Here is a 23,477-nt window from a genome sequence, read left to right on the forward strand (position 1 = left end):
TTTTTTTGAAAAAGTAGAATTTCCTGAAACGTTCAGCAAAGATGCTTTTACGTCTGCTGAATAGGAATCTATGGTCAAAACCTTAAAATTCGTGTAATTAGTACAGTAATTAGCATATGAATATAATTAATATTAAGTATGTAATTAAGCGCTCAATTCTACAAAATGCAGTCTTTTCACTCGATATCCTTCATCACCATAAAGAATACCACATATTCCCAGATTTTCATTAAAATCTGAGGTAGTTGAAAATCTGAGATAAAATATTATCCAAGGTTGTAGCCTTGGATTTTTCTTGATTTTCTGAAAAATAGATTTTCCTGAAAACGTCAGCGAAGATGCTTTTACGTCTGCTAAATAGGAATCTATGGTCAAAACCTTAAAAATGTTGTAATTAGTCGAGTAATTAGAATATCAATATAATTATAATTAATATTAAGTATGTAATTAAGCGCTTAATTTTACGAAAAACACTCTTTTGACTCCATAACCTTAATCACCACATATTCCCATATTTTCATTAGAATCTGAAGAAGTTGAAAATCTAAGCAAAATATTATCCTTGGATTTTTCTTGATTTTTTCTAAAAAAATAGATGTTCATGAAAATTTCATGATAAATGATTTTACGTCTGCTGAATATGAATCTGGGGTCAAAACCTTAAAATTCGTGTAATTAGTCGAGTAATTAGAATATCAAAATAATTATAATAAATATTAAGTATGTAATTAAGCGCTTAATTTTACGAAATACACTCTTTTGACTCCATATCCTTTATCACCATAAAGAATGCCACATATTCCCAGATTTTCATTAGAATCTGAAGAAGTTGAAAATCTGCGCAAAATATTATCCAAGGCCTTGGATTTTTCTTAATTTTTTTTGAAAATTAGATTTTCCTGAAAATTTCAGCTAAGATGCTTTTACGTTTGCTGAATATGAATCTGGGGTCAAAACCTTAAAATTCGAGTAATTAGTCGAGTAATTAGCATATCAATATAATTATAATTGATATTATGTAATAAGCGCTTAATTTTACGCAATGCAGTCTTTTGACACGATATCCTTTATCACCATAAAGAATACCACATATTCCCAGATTTTCATTAGAATCTGAAGAAGTTGAAAATCTGAGCCAAATATTATCCAAGGTTTTGACCATAGATTCCTATTCAGCAGACGTAAAAGCATCTTTGCTGAAAGTTTCAGGGAATTCTATTTTTTCAGCAAAGATGCTTTTACGTCTGCTGAATAGGAATCTATGGTCAAAACCTTGAAATTCGTGTAATTAGTCGAGTAATTAGCATATCAATATAATTATGATTAATATTAAGTATGTAATTAAGCGCTTAATTTTACGAAATACACTCTTTTGACTCCATATCCTTAATCACCATATAGAATGCCACATATTCCCAGATTTTCATTAGAATCTGAAGAAGTTGAAAATCTGTGCAAAATATTTTTAATTTTTTTTTGAAAAAATAGATTTTCCTGAAAATTGCACCTAAGATGCTTTTACGTTTGCTGAATACGAATCTGGGGTCAAAACCTTAAAATTCAAGTAATTAGTCGAGTAATTAGCATATCAATATAATTATAATTGATATTAATTATGTAATTAAGCGCTTAATTTTACGAAATGCAGTCTTTTGACACGATATCCTTTATCACCATAAAGAGTACCATATATTCCCAGATTTTCATTAAAATCTGAAGAAGTAAAAAATCTGAGCAAAATATTATCCAAGGCTATAGCCTTGGATTTTTCCTGATTTTTTGAAAAATAGATTTTCCTGAAAATTTCAGCGAAGATGCTTTTACGTCTGATGAATAGGAATCTACGGTCAAAACCTTGAAATTCGTGTAATTAGTCGAGTAATTAGCATATCAATATAATTATCATTGATATTAAGTATGTAATTAAGCGCTTAATTTTACGAAATACACTCTTTTGACTCCATATCCTTAATCACCATATAGTATACCTCATCTTCTCAGATTTTCATTAGAATCTGAAGAAGTTGAAAATCCGCAAAATATTTTTAATTTTTTTTTTTGAAAAAATAGATTTTCCTGAAAATTTCACCCAAGATGCTTTTACGTTTGCTGAATACGAATCTGGGGTCAAAACCTTTAAATTCAAGTAATTAGTCGAGTAATTAGCATATCAATATAATTATAATTTAAATTAATTATGTAATTAAGCGCTTAATTTTACGAAATGCAGTCTTTTGACACGATATCCTTTATCACCATAAAGAATACCAAATATTCCCAGATTTTCATTAAAATCTGAGGAAGTAAAAAATCTGAGCAAAATATTATCCAAGGCCTTGGATTTTTCTTGATTTTTTGGAAAAAAATAGGTTTTCCTGAAAATTTCAGCTAAGATGCTTTTACGTCTGCTGAATAGGAATCTATGGTCAAAACCTTGAAATTCGTGTAATTAGTCGAGTAATTAGCATATCAATATAATTATCATTAATATTAAGTATGTAATTAAGCGCTTAATTTCACGAAATACACTCTTTTGACTCCATATCCTTAATCACCATATAGCATACCACATATTCCCAGATTTTTATTAGAATCTGAAGAAGTTGAAAACCTGCGCAAAATATTTTTAATTTTTTTTTGAAAAAAAAGATTTTCCTGAAAATTTCACCTAAGATGCTTTTACGTTTGCTGAATACGAATCTGGGGTCAAAACCTTTAAATTCAAGTAATTAGTCGAGTAATTAGCATATCAATATAATTATAATTGATATTATGTAATTAAGCGCTTAATTTTACGAAATGCAGTCTTTTGACACGATATCCTTTATCACCATAAAGAATACCAAATATTCCCAGATTTTCATTAAAATCTGAAGAAGTAAAAAATCTGAGCAAAATATTATCCAAGGCTATAGCCTTGGATTTTTCTTGATTTTTTGAAAAATAGATTTTCCTGAAAATTTCAGCTAAGATGCTTTTACGTCCGCTGAATAGGAATCTATGGTCAAAACCTTGAAATTCATATAATTAGTCGAGTAATTAGCATATCAATATATTTATAATTTACATTAAGTATGTAATTAAGCGCTTAATTTTACGAAATACACTCTTTTGACTCCATATCCTTAATCACCAAATAGCATACCACATATTCCCAGATTTTCATTAGAATCTGAAGAAGTTGAAAATCTGAGCAAAATATTATCCAAGGATTTTTCTTGATTTTGTTGAAAAGTAGAATTTCCTGAAACTTTCAGCAAAGATGCTCTTACGTCTGCTGAATAGGAATCTATGGTCAAAACCTTGAAATTCGTGTAATTACTCGAGTAATTAGCATATCAATATAATTATAATTTACATTAAGTAAGTAATTAAGCGCTTAATTTTATGAAATACACTCTTTTGACTCCATATCCTTAATCACCATATAGAATACCACATATTCCCAGATTTTCATTAGAATCTGAAGAAGTTGAAAATCTTAGCAAAATATTATCTTGGGTTTTTCTTGATTTTGTTGAAAAAATAGAATTCCCTGAAGCTTTCAGCAAAGATGCTTTTACGTCTGCTGAATAGGAATCTATGGTCAAAACCTTGAAATTCGTGTAATTAGTCGAGTAATTAGCATATTAATATAATTATGACTAATATTAAGTATGTAATTAAGCGCTTAATTTTACGAAATACACTCTTTTGACTCCATATCCTTAATCACCATATAGAATACCACATATTCCCAGATTGTCATTAGAATCTGAAGAAGTTGAAAATCTGCGAAAAATATTTTTAATTTTTTTTTTTAAAAAAATAGATTTTCCTGAAAATTTCACCTAAGATGCTTTTACGTTTGCTGAATACGAATCTGGGAACAAAACCTTAAAATTCAAGTAATTAGTCGAGTAATTAGCATATCAATATAATTATAATTGATATTAATTATGTAATTAAGCGCTTAATTTTACGAAATGCAGTCTTTTGACACGATATCCTTTATCACCATAAAGAATACCAAATATTCCCAGATTTTCATTAAAATCTGAGGAAGTAAAAAATCTGAGCAAAATATTATGCATGGCTATAGCCTTGGATTTTTCTTGATTTTTTGGAAAAAAATAGATTTTCCTGAAAATTTCAGCTAAGATGCTTTTACGTCTGCTGAATAGGAATCTATGGTCAAAACCTTGAAATTCGTGTAATTAGTCGAGTAATTAGCATATCAATATAATTATGATTAATATTAAGTATGTAATTAAGCGCTTAATTTCACGAAATACACTCTTTTGACTCCATATCCTTAATCACCATATAGCATACCACATATTCCCAGATTTTCATTAAAATCTGAAGAAGTTGAAAATCTGCGCAAAATATTTTTAATTTTTTTTTAAAAAAAAGATTTTCCTGAAAATTTCACCTAAGATGCTTTCACGTTTGCTGAATACGAATCTGGGGTCAAAACCTTAAAATTCAAGTAATTAGTCAAGTAATTAGCATATCAATATAATTATAATTGATATTAATTATGTAATTAAGCGCTTAATTTTACGAAATGCAGTCTTTTGACACGATATCCTTTATCACCATAAAGAATACCACATATTCCCAGATTTTCATTAAAATCTGAAGAAGTAAAAAATCTGAGCAAAATATTATCCTTGGCTATAGCCTTGGATTTTTCTTGATTTTTTGAAAAATAGATTTTCCTGAAAATTTCAGCAAAGATTCTTTTACGTCTGCTGAATAGGAATCTACGGTCAAAACCTTGAAATTCGTGTAATTATTCGAGTAATTAGCATATCAATATAATTATCATTGATATTAAGTATGTAATTAAGCTCTTAATTTTACGAAATACACTCTTTTGACTCCATATCCTTAATCACCATATAGTATACCTCATATTCCCAGATTTTCATTAGAATCTGAAGAAGTTGAAAATCTGAGCAAAATAATATCCAAGTATTTTTCTTGATTTTGTTGAAAAGTAGAATTTCCTGAAACTCTCAGCAAAGATGCTGTTACCTCTGCTGAATAGGAATCTATGGTCAAAACCTTGAAATTCGTGTAATTAGTCGAGTAATTAGCATATCAATAAAATTATAATTTACATTAAGTATGTAATTAAGCGCTTAATTTTACGAAATACACTCTTTTGACTCCATATCCTTAATCACCATATAGAATACCACATATTCCCAGATTTTCATTAGAATCTGAAGAAGTTGAAAATCTGAGCAAAATATTATCTAGGGTTATAGCCTTGGATTTTTCTTGATTTTTGGAAAAAATAGATTTTCCTAAAAATTTCATGATAGATGATTTTACGTTTGCTGAATACGAATCTGGGGTCAAAACCTTTAAATTCAAGTAATTAGTCGAGTAATTAGCATATCAATATAATTATGATTGATATTAATTATGTAATTAAGCGCTTAATTTTACGAAATGCAGTCTTTTGACACGATATCCTTTATCACCATAAAGAATACCAAATATTCCCAGATTTTCATTAAAATATGAGGAAGTAAAAAATCTGAGCAAAATATTATCCAAGGCTATAGCCTTGGATTTTTCTTGATTTTTTGGAAAAAAATAGATTTTCCTGAAAATTTCAGCTAAGATGCTTTTACGTCTGCTGAATAGGAATCTATGGTCAAAACCTTGAAATTCGTGTAATTAGTCGAGTAATTAGCATATCAATATAATTATCATTAATATTAAGTATGTAATTAAGCGCTTAATTTCACGAAATACACTCTTTTGACTCCATATCCTTAATCACCATATAGCATACCACATATTCCCAGATTTTTATTAGAATCTGAAGAAGTTGAAAATCTGCGCAAAATATTTTTAATTTTTTTTTTAAAAAAAAGATTTTCCTGAAAATTTCACCTAAGATGCTTTTACGTTTGCTGAATACGAATCTGGGGTCAAAACCTTTAAATTCAAGTAATTAGTCGAGTAATTAGCATATCAATATAATTATGATTGATATTAATTATGTAATTAAGCACTTAATTTTACGAAATGCAGTCTTTTGACACGATATCCTTTATCACCATATAGAATACCACATATTCCCAGATTTTCATTAAAATCTGAGGAAGTAAAAAATCTGAGCAAAATATTATCCTAGGCTATAGCCTTGGATTTTTCTTGATTTTTTGGAAAAAAATAGATTTTCCTGAAAATTTCAGCTAAGATGCTTTTACGTCTGCTGAATAGGAATCTATGGTCAAAACCTTGAAATTCGTGTAATTAGTCGAGTAATTAGCATATCAATATAATTATCATTGATATTAAGTATGTAATTAAGCGCTTAATTTTACGAAATACACTCTTTTGACTCCATATCCTTAATCACCATATAGTATACCTCATATTCCCAGATTTTCATTACAATCTGAAGAAGTTGAAAATCTGAGCAAAATATTATCCAAGTATTTTTCTTGATTTTGTTGAAAAGTAGAATTTCCTGAAACTTTCAGCAAAGATGCTGTTACCTCTGCTGAATAGGAATCTATGGTCAAAACCTTGAAATTCGTGTAATTAGTCGAGTAATTAACATATCAATAAAATTATAATTTACATTAAGTATGTAATTAAGCGCTTAATTTTACGAAATACACTCTTTTGACTCCATATCCTTAATCACCATATAGAATACCACATATTCCCAGATTTTCATTAGAATCTGAAGAAGTTGAAAATCTGAGCAAAATATTATCTAGGGTTATAGCCTTGGATTTTTCTTGATTTTTGGAAAAAATAGATTTTCCTAAAAATTTCATGATAGATGATTTTACGTTTGCTGAATACGAATCTGGGGTCAAAACCTTTAAATTCAAGTAATTAGTCGAGTAATTAGCATATCAATATAATTATGATTGATATTAATTATGTAATTAAGCGCTTAATTTTACGAAATGCAGTCTTTTGACACGATATCCTTTATCACCATAAAGAATACCAAATATTCCCAGATTTTCATTAAAATCTGAGGAAGTAAAAAATCTGAGCAAAATATTATCCAAGGCTATAGCCTTGGATTTTTCTTGATTTTTTGGAAAAAAATAGATTTTCCTGAAAATTTCAGCTAAGATGCTTTTACGTCTGCTGAATAGGAATCTATGGTCAAAACCTTGAAATTCGTGTAATTAGTCGAGTAATTAGCATATCAATATAATTATCATTAATATTAAGTATGTAATTAAGCGCTTAATTTCACGAAATACACTCTTTTGACTCCATATCCTTAATCACCATATAGCATACCACATATTCCCAGATTTTTATTAGAATCTGAAGAAGTTGAAAATCTGCGCAAAATATTTTTAATTTCTTTTTTAAAAAAAAAGATTTTCCTGAAAATTTCACCTAAGATGCTTTTACGTTTGCTGAATACGAATCTGGGGTCAAAACCTTTAAATTCAAGTAATTAGTCGAGTAATTAGCATATCAATATAATTATAATTGATATTAATTATGTAATTAAGCGCTTAATTTTACGAAATGCAGTCTTTTGACACGATATCCTTTATCACCATAAAGAATACCAAATATTCCCAGATTTTCATTAAAATCTGAAGAAGTAAAAAATCTGAGCAAAATATTATCCAAGGCTATAGCCTTGGATTTTTCTTGATTTTTTGAAAAATAGATTTTCCTGAAAATTTCAGCGAAGATTCTTTTACATCTGCTGAATAGGAATCTACGGTCAAAACCTTGAAATTCGTGTAATTAGTCGAGTAATTAGCATATCAATATAATTATCATTGATATTAAGTATGTAATTAAGCGCTTAATTTTACGAAATACACTCTTTTGACTCCATATCCTTAATCACCATATAGTATACCTCATATTCCCAGATTTTCATTACAATCTGAAGAAGTTGAAAATCTGAGCAAAATATTATCCAAGGATTTTTCTTGATTTTGTTGAAAAGTAGAATTTCCTGAAACTTTCAGCAAAGATGCTGTTACCTCTGCTGAATAGGAATCTATGGTCAAAACCTTCAAATTCGTGTAATTAGTCGAGTAATTAGCATATCAATAAAATTATAATTTACATTAAGTATGTAATTAAGCGCTTAATTTTACGAAATACACTCTTTTGACTCCATATCCTTAATCACCATATAGAATACCACATATTCCCAGATTTTCATTAGAATCTGAAGAAGTTGAAAATCTGAGCAAAATATTATCTAAGGTTATAGCCTTGGATTTTTCTTGATTTTTGGAAAAAATAGATTTTCCTGAAAATTTCATGATAGATGATTTTACGTTTGCTGAATATGAATCTGGGGTCAAAACCTTAAATTCGAGTAATTAGTCGAATAATTAGCATATCAATATAATTATCACTGATATTAAGTATGTAATTAAGTTATTAATTTGGCGAAATACAGTCTTTTGACACGATATCCTTAATCACCATAAAGAATACCACATATTCCCAGATTTTCATTAAAATCTGAAGAAGTGGAAAATCTGAGCAAAGTATTATCTAAGCCTTGGATTTTTCTTGATTTTTTGGGAAAAATAGATTTTCCTGAAATTTTCAGCTAAGATGCTTTTACGTCTGCTGAATAGGAATCTATGGTCAAAACCTTGAAATTCATGTAATTAGTCGAGTAATTAGCATATCAATATAATTATAATTTACATTAAGTATGTAATTAAGCGCTTAATTTTACGAAATACACTCTTTTGACTCCATATCCTTAATCACCATATAGAATGCCACATATTCCCAGATTTTCATTAGAATCTGAAGAAGTTGAAAATCTGCGCAAAATATTATCCAAGGCTATGGCCTTGGATTTTTCTTAATTTTTTTTGAAAAATTATATTTTCCTGAAAATTTCAGCTAAGATACTTTTACGTTTGCTGAATATGAATCTGTGGTCAAAACCTTAAAATTCGAGTAATTAGTCGAGTAATTAGCATATCAATATAATTATAATTGATATTATGTAATAAGCGCTTAATTTTACGCAATGCAGTCTTTTGACACGATATCCTTTATCACCATAAAGAATACCACATATTTCCAGATTTTCATTAAAATCTGACGAAGTAGAAAATCAGAGCAAAATATTATCCAAGGCTATAGCCTTGGATTTTTCTTGATTTTTTGGAAAAAATAGATTTTCCTGAAAATTTCAGCTAAGATACTTCTACGTCTGCTGAATAGGAATCTATGGTCGAAACCTTGAAATTCATGTAATTAGTCGAGTAATTAGCATATCAATATAATTATAATTTACATTAAGTATGTAATTAAGCGCTTAATTTTACGAAATACACTCTTTTGACTCCATATCCTTAATCACCAAATAGCATACCACATATTCCCAGATTTTCATTAGAATCTGAAGAAGTTGAAAATCTGAGCAAAATATTATCTAATATTGGATTTTTCTTGATTTTTGGAAAAAATAGATTTTCCTGAAAATTTCATGATAGATGATTTTACGTTTGCTGAATATGACGCTGGGGTCAAAACCTTAATTCGAGTAATTAGTCGAGTAATTAGCATATCAATATAATTATCATTGATATTAAGTATGTAATTAAGCTCTTAATTTGGCGAAATACAGTCTTTTGACACGATATCCTTAATCACCATAAAGAATACCACATATTCCCAGATTTTCATTAAAATCTGAAGAATTGGAAAATCTGAGCAAAATATTATGCAAGGCTATAGCCTTGGATTTTTCTTGATTTTTTGGAAAAAATAGATTTTCCTGAAATTTTCAGCTAAGATGCTTTTACGTCTGCTGAATAGGAATCTATGGTCAAAACCTTGAAATTCATGTAATTAGTCGAGTAATTAGCATATCAATATAATTATGATTTACATTAAGTATGTAATTAAGCGCTTAATTTTACGAAATACACTCTTTTTACTCCATATCCTTAATCACCATATAGAATGCCACATATTCCCAGATTTTCATTAGAATCTGAAGAAGTTGAAAATCTGCGCAAAATATTATCCAAGGCATAGTATGGCCTTGGATTTTTCTTGATTTTTTTTGAAAAAATAGATTTTCCTGAAAATTTCAGCTAAGATGCTTTTACATTTGCTGAATATGAATCTGGGGTCAAAACCTTAAAATTCGAGTAATTAGTCGAGTAATTAGCATATCAATATAATCATAATTGATATTATGTAATTAAGCGCTTAATTTTACGCAATGCAGTCTTTTGACACGATATCCTTTATCACCATAAAGAATACCACATATTGCCAGATTTTCATTAAAATCTGAAGAAGTAGAAAATCTGAGCAAAATAGTCGAGTAATTAGCATATCAATATAATCATGATTAATATTAAGTATGTAATTAAGCGCTTAATTTTACGAAATACACTCTTTTGACTCCATATCCTTAATCACCATATAGCATACCACATATTCCCAGATTTTCATTAGAATCTGAAGAAGTTGAAAATCTGAGCAAAATATTATCCAAGGATTTTTCTTGATTTTGTTGAAAAACAGAATTTCCTGAAACTTTCAGCAAAGATGCTGTTACGTCTGCTGAATAGGAATCTATGGTCAAAACCTTAAAATTCGTGTAATTAGTCGAGTAATTAGAATATCAATATAATTATAATTAATATCAAGTATGTAATTAAGCACTTAATTTTACGAAATACACTCTTTTGACTCCATATCCTTAATGACCATATAGAATACCACATATTCCTAGATTTTCATTAGAATCTGAAGAAGTTGAAAATCTGAGCAAAATATTATCCAAGGCTATATAGCCTTGGATTTTTCTTGATTTTTTTGAAAAATAGATTTTCCTGAAAATTTCAGCAAAGATGCTTTTACGTCTGCTGAATAAGAATCTATGGTCAAAACCTTGAAATTCGTGTAATTAGTCGAGTAATTAGCATATTAATATAATTATGTAAACATACCTTTGGACAAGAAACAAACAAACAAACGACAGACGAATTAAACAAACACACGATACACAGCAACATAAACAAACCACCCTTGTCAAGAAACATCATACACGTTTCACACAAGAACAAGACGAGACCAGAACACGTGTGGCGGATACACGTGCCAGACACGTGCCCGCCTCAAGCAATAACTTACTCTATGGTCAGGATCAGTTGACTCCTCAAGTTCTCCTTGGCCTTGAGTGACCCTTCAGTGGCGCCGGGGTTCGAGGACGACTCGAGTTCGTTCTGAAGGGCGACCAGCTTGCGGGTGAGGGCTTCCAGCAGGAGTGACGTCACCTGGAAGACAAGGAGGACTTTGATTGGTTGGATGACTGAGGAGGTGGGTGAGGATGATGACGCAGTAATTACGTCATTCTTGCGACCACGACGGTACGACCCTTGAGCACGACGGTACGACCCTTGAGCACGACGATACGACCCTTGAGCACGACGGTACGACCCTTGAGCACGACGATACGACCCTTGAGCACGACGGTACGACCCTTGAACACGACGGTACGACCCTTGAGCACGACGGCACGACCCTTGAGCACGACGGTACGACCCTTGAACACGACGGTACGATCCTTGAGCACGACGGTACGACCCTTCAGCATGGCGGTACGACCCTTGAGCACAACGGTACGACCCTTGAACACGACGGTACGACCCTTGAGCACGAACGTAAGATCTTTACTCAATATAGGTCATTCATATACCTGTATTCTATATAATCTATATGTGTATCCGTATTACTGTATTCTGTATAATCTTTATGTATATCTATACATACGTATAATTCGTATTTTGTTTTAAACTATTAGGACAAAATCCTCAGAGAATATCATATGTAGCAAACAACCCTGAACCTGAGAGGAATATTTGTTGGGGAAATATTCATAGAGTAAGACGGCCCTTGGAGAGAATATTTGCATATCTTGAAATTGGAAAGAAGTTGCAAGAATCCTTTATGACTGAGACGCCTGCGTCACGTCCCTCTACCACACTTCTACCACACGTCTCTCTCTCTCTCTCTCTCTACCACACGTCTACCACACGTCTCTCTCTCTCTCTCTCTACCACACGTCTCTCTCTCTCTCTCTACCACACGTCTACCACACTTGTCTCTCTCTCTCTACCACACGTCTCTCTCTCTCTCTACCACACGTCTGCCACACGTCTCTCTCTCTCTCTACCACACGTCTACCACACGTCTCTCTCTCTCCCTACCACACGTCTACCACACGTCTCTCGCTCTCTACCACACGTCTGCCACACGTCTCTCTCTCTCTCTCTACCACACGTCTGCCACACGTCTCTCTCTCTACCACACGTCTGCCACACGTCTCTCTCTCTCTCTACCACACGTCTACCACACGTCTCTCTCTCTCTCTCTCTCTACCACACGTCTACGACACGTCTCTCTCTCTCTCACTCTCTCTCTCTCTCTCTCTCTCTCTCTCTCTCTCTCTCTCTCTCTCTCTCTCTCTCTCTCTCTCTCTCTACCACACGTCTGCCACACGTCTCTCTCTCTCTACCACACGTCTGCCACACGTCTCTCTCTCTCTCTCTCTCTCTCTCTCTCTCTCTCTCTCTCTCTCTCTCTCTCTCTCTCTCTACCACACGTCTGCCACACGTTTCTCTCCTCTACCACACGTCTGCCACACGTCTCTCTCTCTCTCTCCTCTACCACACGTCTGCCACACGTCTCTCTCTCTCTCCTCTACCACACGTCTCTCTCTCTCTCTCTCTCTCTCTCTCTCTCTCTCTCTCTCTCTCTCTCTCTCTCTCTCTCTCTCTCTCTCTCCTCTACCACACGTCTGCCACACGTCTGTCTCTCTCTACCACACGTCTCTCTCTCTCTCTCTCTCTCTCTCTCTCTCTCTCTCTCTCTCTCTCTCTCTCTCTCTCTCTCTCCTCTACCACACGTCTGCCACACGTCTGTCTCTCTCTACCACACGTCTCTCTCTCTCTCTCTCTCTCTCTCTCTCTCTCTCTCTCTCTCTCTCTCTCTCTCTCTCTCTCTCCTCTACCACACGTCTGCCACATGTTAGGACGAGGCAACGCCAAGGAAAAGGTGGGGGGGGGAGGGGGTGACGTGTACATAGTGAGTGGGGACGATGTCGGCAAAGATTACGTCATCCACGGTTAAACATGACCCCCTAATGAAGGCCACCTAATTAACGAACACACACACACACACACACACACGCTTCTCCCCTCTCCCCCCCTGCCTTTACTCTCCCTCCCTCCCTCATACACACTCACACACACACACACATGGACCCTCTCTCTCTCTCTCTCTCCCTAACACCACACACACACACACACACACACACACAACCCTCGTCCTATCAAATATTACGTAGCCAGACGAAGCAATATACGCGTGGCCAAGCGCTTCCAACCCCCCCCCCCCCCCTCATAAATTATCGCACCGACACCAGCCGATGAGAGGCATGTCCTCACGCTCGACACTGTCAGCAGTCCCTCATGATCACCGCGAATCTCTCATGGAGGCCACGAGTCCCTCATGAACACGAGGTGGTCGTGAGGGACATCGTAGCAAGGGAGGGATCCTCATAAACCGCCAGTATAAGTAAAGAGAGACTCATAGATACCTCACAACAGAAGACAGAACCTCATAGATACCTCACAACAGAAGACAGAACCTCATAGATACCTCACAACAGAAGACAGAACCTCATAGGTGCCTCACAACAGTAAACAGATCCACACAGATCCTCCTTCCTCCTCCTCACAACAGTAAACAGATCCACACAGACCCCCCCCTCGCCTCCCCCCTCACAACAGCAGTGTCGAGGAATCACAACAGAGAGAGGTCAGGTCAGGGAGGTCATTCTTCCAAGCCTGCGTGACGCGGGAGAGTCTTGCGTCAATTGTACAAACTTACGCAATCAAAAGGGGAAGAAGGAGGAGGAGGAGGAGGAGGAGGAGGAGGAGAATGAGGGGGAGGAGTGGAGGCGCTGCCACCAATGTGGAGGATCCAGGCGTTTAAACCGCGCCAGAACTTGTCCAGTGAAGGATTAGTCTGATGGGATGAAGGCGTTTAAAAGGGCTTTCCCCACCTCGCTAAACCTCTTCCTATGGTTTCCTTACACACAAAAAAGGAAGGGGGAGGGGGAGGGAGGGAGGGGGAGGGGGGAAGGGGGACTTAAAGTTGTCCATGTGTGATCCGACGGGATTAAGCTGTTGTTCGGAAGGGGGGGGGGGTTTCTTGACCAGGTCAAGTTGTTCACCAAGGCTTCTTAACGAAGGTCAATTCTTTTTTTTTTTGGGGGGGGGGCAGGTTTGTTGGCAAAGGTCAAGTTGTTCTTGGGGTCAACCTGACAAAGGTCAGGTTGGTGTGAGGGAGTTCCTTAACAAAGGTCAAGTTGGTGTAGGAGACTTGACAACAAGGTCAAGTTATTCATAAAGTTTTCTGATCACAGTCATGTTAATAACTGTGATTAATTGACAAGGGGAACTTGTTCACACACACACACACACACACACACACACACACACACACACAGACCCACACACACACACACACACACACACACACCATCCTGACCTTCCTCACAACATTAACAACACATACGTAATACCTGGCCTGACGGGCCTGTAATTACCCAACCACCTCATTCAACAACACTCCAGCCCAGCCCTTGGTAAGGTCACGTGATCTCCATCTAACCATACGAGCCGCACAATGACAACCAGACACACAGAGAGCCAGGTGAGGTTCCCCCGCTGTCATGCCTTATCCCCTCCCACAGGGGAAATTAAACGAGATGATTCCATCATTGAGATCCAGGTTCTCCCCGGAGAGATAAATATCTCATGAGGCAAATTATTGTGTGAGTACGACTCTCCGTAGTATGGAGAGAGAGAGAGAGAGAGAGAGAGAGAGAGAGAGAGAGAGAGAGAGAGAGAGAGAGAGAGAGAGATCGTGTTCTCCCCCTAAATCTTGATCTTGCACATATGTACGTGTGCACGTACGTACAGAGACCTCAATAACACGTACAATGTAACGTAAAAAAAGAGACCCCCCATCCCCCCCACCCTCCCTCCTCCTCCCCTCCCCCTCAACTCCCTGTAAGGCCTTCAAACACACAGAAACCCCTTCCCCTCCCTCCCTTCCTCTCCCCCCCCTCCCCCTTAATGATCTCCCCTCAAACGCCACACTACTACTCGCGTACACTTACGCACAAACCTGACGCAATTTCCTCCTGCGTAGGTAAGTATTCAAGCATAAACGTCAAACCTCAAAGTTAGAAAAAAAAAAAAAAAAGGTTAAAACCATGTAAAAAAGAAAGGTCATCAAACCCTACAAAAAAAAAGGTCAAACAAACAAACAGACCCCTCCCCCTCCCCCCCCACCCTACAAAGACCACATTTAACCCTCTCACTCATATGGGGCGGGGGGGGGGGAGTGGACATTCAACTTTTCGATTATACGTTTAAAAAAAAAAAAGGATATATTAACCATCATGACGAATCTCATACACGCAACCACCCTCTCCCTCATTTTCTATTCACTTTTCACGTTATCTGTGAACGTACTATTTGGGGGTTTCTTGTGAGCAATCTAATGAGGAAAACCGTGTGGACTTTTCACTATCTGTTGTGCTACGTCATCCATGGCTCTGTGTGAGAGAGAGAGAGAGAGAGAGAGAGAGAGAGAGAGAGAGAGAGAGAGAGAGAGAGAGAGAGAGAGTCGTGGGTGACCACTGGCACGTCACGCAAGGCTGACTTTAAATGCCCTTCGGTATCAAAGGACCGTAGGGAGGGCTGACGGAGGGAGGGCTGACGGAGGGGGGGGGGGGGTTGCTGACGCGCCAGAGAGAGAGAGAGTATAGCAAGTCAGCTGTCTCCTGCGTTCCCATTTTCTATACGGTCACACTACAGGAGCTTCACACAGAACAGCATTACGCTCAACAAACTGCCTCTCTCTCATTCTGCTTCAGTAAACCCACATACTCTACATATCTCTACACACTCCACATACACATACCCTATCTCTCCTACACCCACATATATATATACCCTATTTCTCCTACACCCACATATATATACCCCATTTCTCCTACACCCACACATATATACCCCATTTCTCCTACACCCACATATATATACCCCATTTCTCCTACACCCACACATATATACCCTATTTCTCCTATGTACCTGACACTGCTCAACCCACATCTCTACGGTTCGATGGCGCTACATCACAGAGTTTGTTCAATCTGTGGGAAATGGAGAGTGGAGGGAGGGGAATACGAGCCAGGGAGGGGAGAGCGAGGGAGAGAGAGAGAGAGAGAGAGAGAGAGAGAGAGAGAGAGAGAGAGAGAGAGAGAGAGAGAGAGAGTCCTATCTCCCTGCTGAGGCAGGACTAGCTCACAGCTCTCACATAGAGAGAGAGAGAGAGAGAGAGAGAGAGAGAGAGAGAGAGAGAGAGAGAGAGAGATTATCAGAGTCCCAGAGAGAGACAGAGTCGAAGCTAACAGCCACTGAATGAGGAATCCCTGGCCGTCACAGGTAATACGAACCAACATTATCATAAAAAATGCCAACATTATCATAAAAAATGCCAACATTATCATTCAAAAAAAATGCCAACATTATCATAAAAAATGCCAACATTATCATTTAAAAAAATGCCAACATTATCATAAAAAAATGCTAACATTATCATCTAAAAAAATGCCAACATTATCATAAAAAATGCCAACATTATCATAAAAAATGCCAACATTATCATTTTAAAAAATGCCAACATTATCATAAAAAATGCTAACATTATCATCTAAAAAAAATGCCAACATTATCATTAAAAAGAATGACAATAGACAACTCGAACGCACCGGGGAAACTCCGCATCAGAATTTCGAAAATAAAATTTAAACGTATATATAAAAAAATGCAAATGTTGAAGCCAAGGTTGAGGACTGACATATTCAGTACTGCAGATAATACTATACCGCTGAGGGGAATATGGCAGGCGGGAGGGTGGGGATTCCGACCTTAATGGCCATAGGGTCTAGAGTGTGTCGAACCACACCCGTCATTAGGGCGAGTTCAAATGGTAGGGTGAGAGATTTCCACGTGTGTGTGTGGGGGGGGGGGTGTGGTTGTGGTTGTGGGGTTGTGGGGGTTGTAGGGTGTCGCCCTATCAGGTCATATGTTACCCACTCATCTCGAACCAGGGTAAAGTACGTAATTGACCCTGGATGACCTTGCATGGTGATTTGATTATGAGACGTTTCTTGACTGCCAGTCAATGTTTGATGGCCATCAATGCCATATCATAACCATCAATGCCATATCATAACCATCAATGTCATATCATAAACATCAATGTCATATTATGACCATTAATCAAAAAATCTGGAGAGCAGTGATTTCAACCACCATATACGCCCCTCATTGTTTACCAAATGGCGTCCTAACTACGTTTCTCCCTTGTATATCAACTGACAGTTAAATTTCTTTCTTGTATCTCCCCTGATGATGTGATTGTTACACGAAAATGCACTTGGGAACTTATCGTGTTTCATTTCCCCCGTGGACTCATAGGAATATATATATATATATATATATATATATATATATATATATATATATATATATATATATATATATATATATATATATATATCCCTTATCTATTGATCTTTTAACACTTGTAAAATATACTTACGCTCCTCGTAAAATGTAAAGAGAATTCTATTTACAAACACCACATTTAGGATCAACAGTTTCAATAAGGATGTAAACATTTTTTTTTACCACTCGCCCTCTCAATATGCTCACACCAGTAACTCACTTACTGTAATTACTAATAAATAACAGACAAAATCCACTCCAATTAAAAACGCTTTAAATGACATTACTTATTTAAATGGTTGCCGGGATTAGCCCATTATGCAACACATCAAACGCGTCTTCAAACAGTTTTCTGTGTGTGTTTGTGTGTGTGTGTGTGTGCGTCTGTGTGTGTGTGTGTGTGTTTAAACTCGCGCAGACAAACACAATCCAACCCGATTTAAATGGACTTCAGAGTCCATTAATAACACACACACACACACACACACACACACACACACAAGCTCTAGCTAGCTCAAGCGCCCTGTGGTCTCCATCATCATCAATGCTTAATATAATTCACACATCAGACGTAATTACCCGGCGTCATTAATCACACTAAGTCATTAAGCTCTCTGGGGAGGAGGTGGGGTGGGGGGGTAGGAAGGGAGGGGGTGTGGTGCGGGGTTAGGTAGGTGAGGGAGGTGGGAGGGGGGAGGGGGGGAGTGTAGTGGTTTACTTTGTCTAGGATGAAGAAGACCTGATCCGACCCCCCCCCCCCCCCTTTGCTGGCGGCGTGGGCATGAAGGGGTCATTTAACTCTAGGATGAACAACGCCCTTTTAAAAGCCGGTGGAGGAGGGGGGGTGGGGGGGTAGGAAGTCATTTTTTTTTCTCTAGGATGAACAACGCACATGCTGGGAGAGGGGAGTTAAGTGTCTCGCTTCTAATCTAGGCTGAGCAAGGTGGCTTGGATGGGGAAAGTACCTCCTTCACCACAGGTGACACTTAAAGTCTGTGTTTAAGTAACTTATAAAAGGGGTAAAGTGACTCCAGACACACTCAATAATGGTTTAAGTACAGGAAAATGTGGCACTTAACACTATATATATACATCGCATCACACAGAGAATTCATATATAAATATATAAAGCAATGACTTATATCTCTTACATCTCCCCTGATGTGATTACTACACGAAAGTGCACTTGGGAACTTACCGTGTTTCATTCCCAGTGGACCAGTAGGAATTTATATATATATATATATATATATATATATATATATATATATTCTCCAAAGTATAACAAATACCTTATTTTCTATAACTAAAGATCCCTTATTACGTTTTCTATTCAAGTTTAACCAAGATATCAAAATCACCCCAAATTAATTGTAGTTCACATACTGACCACCGTGACTTCATCATACCTTCTGATATATAACAAAAAATAATAACAACAACACAAGCCAAACGTATCGAAAATCACAATCTAGCGTAAGTCCCCCCACACAATTCCCATTTTCTATACAATTCTTTTTTTTCCCCCCTTTTATAATCACCACAACGTGAATATATTTAATATTCACTCTCTTTAAGGACTTTCAAACAGTTGTTTTGTTGACTATGTGTTTACCCCCAAAGAAATAATATAAGGTTATTACCAAACCAGTAAACTCTGAACGAGATAACCATGTGGTAGACTCTGGCAACTATTGCAAGGTATTACCAACATCAAAATGAATAAATAAATAAATACAAATACATATTACACAACAGCGTTGCCAACATTAATTACATACGGTCGACTGGATCAGCACATATGGTTCACACTCCCGTGCTGTTTCAACTGGTATATAATCCTTACTTCCATTAAATCCTGTGAATAGGCCAGCCATCAAGGGTATGCAAATCTCTCTCTCTCTCTCATATATATATATATATATATATATATATATATATATATATATATATATATATATATATATATATATATATATATATATAAAAAAACACAGGCAACATTTTTCCGTTTTCCTTCCAAGTAGAAAACGACAGACCGTTCTCAAAACCCGGCAGCCATCAAGCGCACCTTAACGACCCAAGGAGAGGATCGAACCGGTGTCCTCCACAATATTAAGAAAACGGAGGCAGGGCGTGTGTGTGTGTATGTGTGTGTGTGTGTGTGTGTGTGTGTGTGTGTGTGTGTGTGTGTGTGTGTGTTCGTGCGGTAAACTGCCTCTCAGAAGATCCATAAACTGTGCTTTACGTGGCGCTTTAAGTGGCGCGGTGAACGGTGGCGCACACGGCAACTCTTGTCGGCACGGAAACCACTTGGACCCAGGTTCGAGTTTCGCCACCGGGGGATTCTTAGAGAAAGTGAATCTTCGTTTCTACCAAGGAAAAATAATGAGATAAATAGTAACCAGGGATTGAAATAAAGGATACGTGAAGGGGGTCTGAAAGACAGTACCGCACACACACACACACCATACCACTCCCTTATCGCCCCAAAGACACAAACTCTACTCCCCCCTCACCCCTGACCCCCCCCCCCACTTTATTACCATCACTGGCACACATGGGGGGGGGGGGGGGGCGCTACTATGGCACCCTCCCTCCTTCCCCCTTCCCCCCCCCTCCCCTCCTCCAGCTGTATAGCCTTATCTTAACCCAGGCTCTGGGCCAGTCTATGGCTCGGCGGGACAATATTACATACGCTATATGGTCCCATTCACCTCGTACATTCTAGGGATTACCACCCTTACGAGGCAAGAGCTGGGAGCTATCTTTAAGTATCTTTTTTTCTTTCTTTTTTCTTTTAGAAATTAAAGACAGGACAGCGTTAGGAAAGTGCTTACCTTTCTCACTGAATTAGAATACTGTAGAAGACAACAGAAAACAGGGTGTGGGTTTCCTCGTGTTTAAAACACAAAATCTAATATCATGATGTTCTAAATCCCTACCACACTACCACAATGACCCACCACACACAAATATCCCCACCACACTACCACAGTGACCCACCACCTGACACTCTTGAGTCGTACCGTCGTGCTCAAGGGTCGTACCGTCGTGCTCAACGGTCGTACCGTCGTGCTCAAGGGTCGCACCGTCGTGCTCAAGGGTCGTACCGTCGTGCTCAAGGGTCGCACCGTCGTGCTCAAGGGTCGTACCGTCGTGCTCAAGGGTCGTACCGTCGTGGTCAAGGGTCGCCCCGACGTACACAAGGGTCGCCCCGTCGTACACAAGGGTCCCCCGTCGTACATAAAGGGTCGCCCCGTCGTACACAAAGGGTCGCCCCGTCGTACACAAAGGGTCGCCCCGTCGCACACAAGGGTCGCCCCGTCGCACACAAAGGGTCGCCCCGTCGCACACAAAGGGTCGCCCCGTCGCACACAAAGGGTCGCCCCGTCGCACACAAAGGGTCCCCCCGTCGTACACAAGGGTCGCCCCGTCGTACACAAAGGGTCCCCCCGTCGCACACAAAGGGTCGCCCCGTCGAACACAAGGGTCGTGCCGTCGTACTCACAGAGGTCAACAAAATACACCATAAAATCATTAATCAACAATAGTATTCAATCAAGTTGCCATTACCAGATGACCCGCCACGCAAACGCAATTAAAAAAACCCCCACACCAACACAAAAAACGGGAGCGCGTCGCTTGGAAAACCCAATCGCCAGACGTCACAGGCCAATACGTCACACGCGCGTCACATAACGAACTTTACCGTCACATCCCACGCCCGACGTGACGCAAAGCCAGTCATCTGTGTGTAAATGATTATCGTAAATTCATCAGGATTTGCGATGCGTGCAGAACAGTCGTTGTGGTGTCGAAATGGACGAAATTCGTACACAAAGTTCATGATTTAGTAGACTAGCGGCAGGAGAGTTTACACTGGATGGCATTCAGCAGTGGGTAGTTTACACCACTGGAGAGTAAACACTCCGGGATAATCTGCATAAACCACGGCGAAGTTTACAGCATCGTCAGTTTACATCACTGCCGAGTTAACATCTAGTCTACTTACACCACTGATTAGTATACACCCCTGAATAATCTGTGTAAACCACTGCGAAGTTTACAGCATCGTCAGTTTACACCAGAGCCGAGTTTACATCGAGTTTACTTACACCACTGGATAGTAACCCCCCCCCCCTCCTGGATACTCTGTATACATCCTCTCTCTCTCAAAAGCACTCAAAAAAAACTAATTACCCTCGTCCCTCCATACTTGCCTGCCCACCCTAAATATAAATCCCTTTAAATCCAGTGGGAGGAAGTGGGTTTAATCCACCCCCATACTTAACCCCCCCCCCCACCACCACCACACACACACAAACCCCCCTCCCCCTCCCCCCTACCCCTCCCCCCTACCCCTCTAGAATTATAAGAATTAAATGTACTCACACGACTAATCCCCTTTTCCTCCACACTTCCAAACAGATATCAAACCCATCTGGCCTGTTAATCCCCCTTTTTCCCCTTACAAATCCCAAAGACGGAAATAAATCCCCCTTCCTGACACACACACACACACACACACACACACACACGGAGTACACATCAAACAACAGTAAACATTACGCCACGTGATGTGTAAACAGTGATGTCAAACTACATTTCCCATAAACAGAGAATCTTGCATTATTAAGACGAGAGAGAGAGAGAGAGAGAGAGAGAGAGAGAGAGAGAGAGAGAGAGAGAGAGAGAGAGAGAGAGAGAGAGAGAGAGAGTTTCACTGGTGTGTGTGTGTGTGTGTGTGGTACATAATTAGCATATGCAGATTACTGGACAAAATGTAATTACCATATTACCATACACGTGACTCCTCCTCTGCATTTAAATGGCGCCAAGAAATCTACAACTCGTTTTCTGAGGTAATAAGAAAACGGGCAGCGAGGGTGGTATGACCTTAGTGTTTCATGAAGAATTTCATTCGTTAATATTATGGAGATTAAACAACTTATTACATCAAACAACTTGTTACATTAAACAACTTATTATACACAAACATTTAATAAAGTTATGCAAAGTAGGGAATTAGTGAAGATAATCATGAAATAAATTTGAAAATATATGACTTAGGATCGTTTGTTTAATGGTACGACCCTTGAGCACGACGGTACGACCCTTGAGCACGACGGTACGACCCTTGAGCACGACGGTACGATCCTTGAGCACGACGGTACGACCCTTGAGCACGACGGTACGACCCTTGAGCACGACGGTACGATCCTTGAGCACGACGGTACGATCCTTGAGCACGACGGTACGGCCCTTGAGCACGACAGTACGACCCTTGAGCACGACGGTACGACACCTGAGCACGACGGTACGACACCTAAGCACGACGGTACGACCGTTGAGCACGACGGTACGATCCTTGAGCACGACGGTACGGCCCTCGAGCACGACGGTACGACACCTGACCACGAAGGTACGACCCTTGAGCACGACGGTACGACCCTCGAGCACGACGATTCGACCCTTGACCACGAAGGTACGACTCTTGACCACGACGGTACGACTCCTTGAGCACGACGGTCCGACCCTTGAGCACGACGGTACCGTCACGCTCAAAGGGTCGTACCGTCACGCACAAGAACTCACAACAACAAAACCACCATCTCGACGCACACGGGTTGTACTTCGAGTGAGGACGTATTCATAACATCATACTAACACAGGAAGGTCCTGCCATGTACAACGGAGTCTTAATTAACGCCGGCCCGCCTCGCCAGCGCCATGGGGACTGCAGCGGTCGGCTTTAAAACTAACGCGTCCGTTGTAATATTCAGGTTATAACCAACTCTGGCCACCTGCGATGGATCCTCGCTTTACTACAACCCATCACAACATACGTCGACATATCGCATGGCTGTGGTTATTCGAGACACT

General features: G+C 38.3%; 1 protein-coding gene across 5 annotated transcripts in view; it reads right to left on the reverse strand.

The window, feature by feature from the left end:
* LOC139763049 (ras-GEF domain-containing family member 1B-like) overlaps window positions 1–23,477 on the reverse strand; it is a 731,513-nt gene that overhangs the window by 648,407 nt on the left and 59,629 nt on the right. For all 5 annotated transcript variants that reach the window (XM_071688625.1, XM_071688624.1, XM_071688619.1 and 2 more), the window contains one exon: window positions 11,134–11,276. In XM_071688625.1, coding sequence (XP_071544726.1) covers window positions 11,134–11,276 — 143 coding nt within the window. The remainder of the gene's footprint in view (window positions 1–11,133; window positions 11,277–23,477) is intronic.

This window comes from Panulirus ornatus, chromosome 46 (assembly GCF_036320965.1).
Source record: "Panulirus ornatus isolate Po-2019 chromosome 46, ASM3632096v1, whole genome shotgun sequence".
Lineage (NCBI taxonomy): Eukaryota > Metazoa > Arthropoda > Malacostraca > Decapoda > Palinuridae > Panulirus > Panulirus ornatus.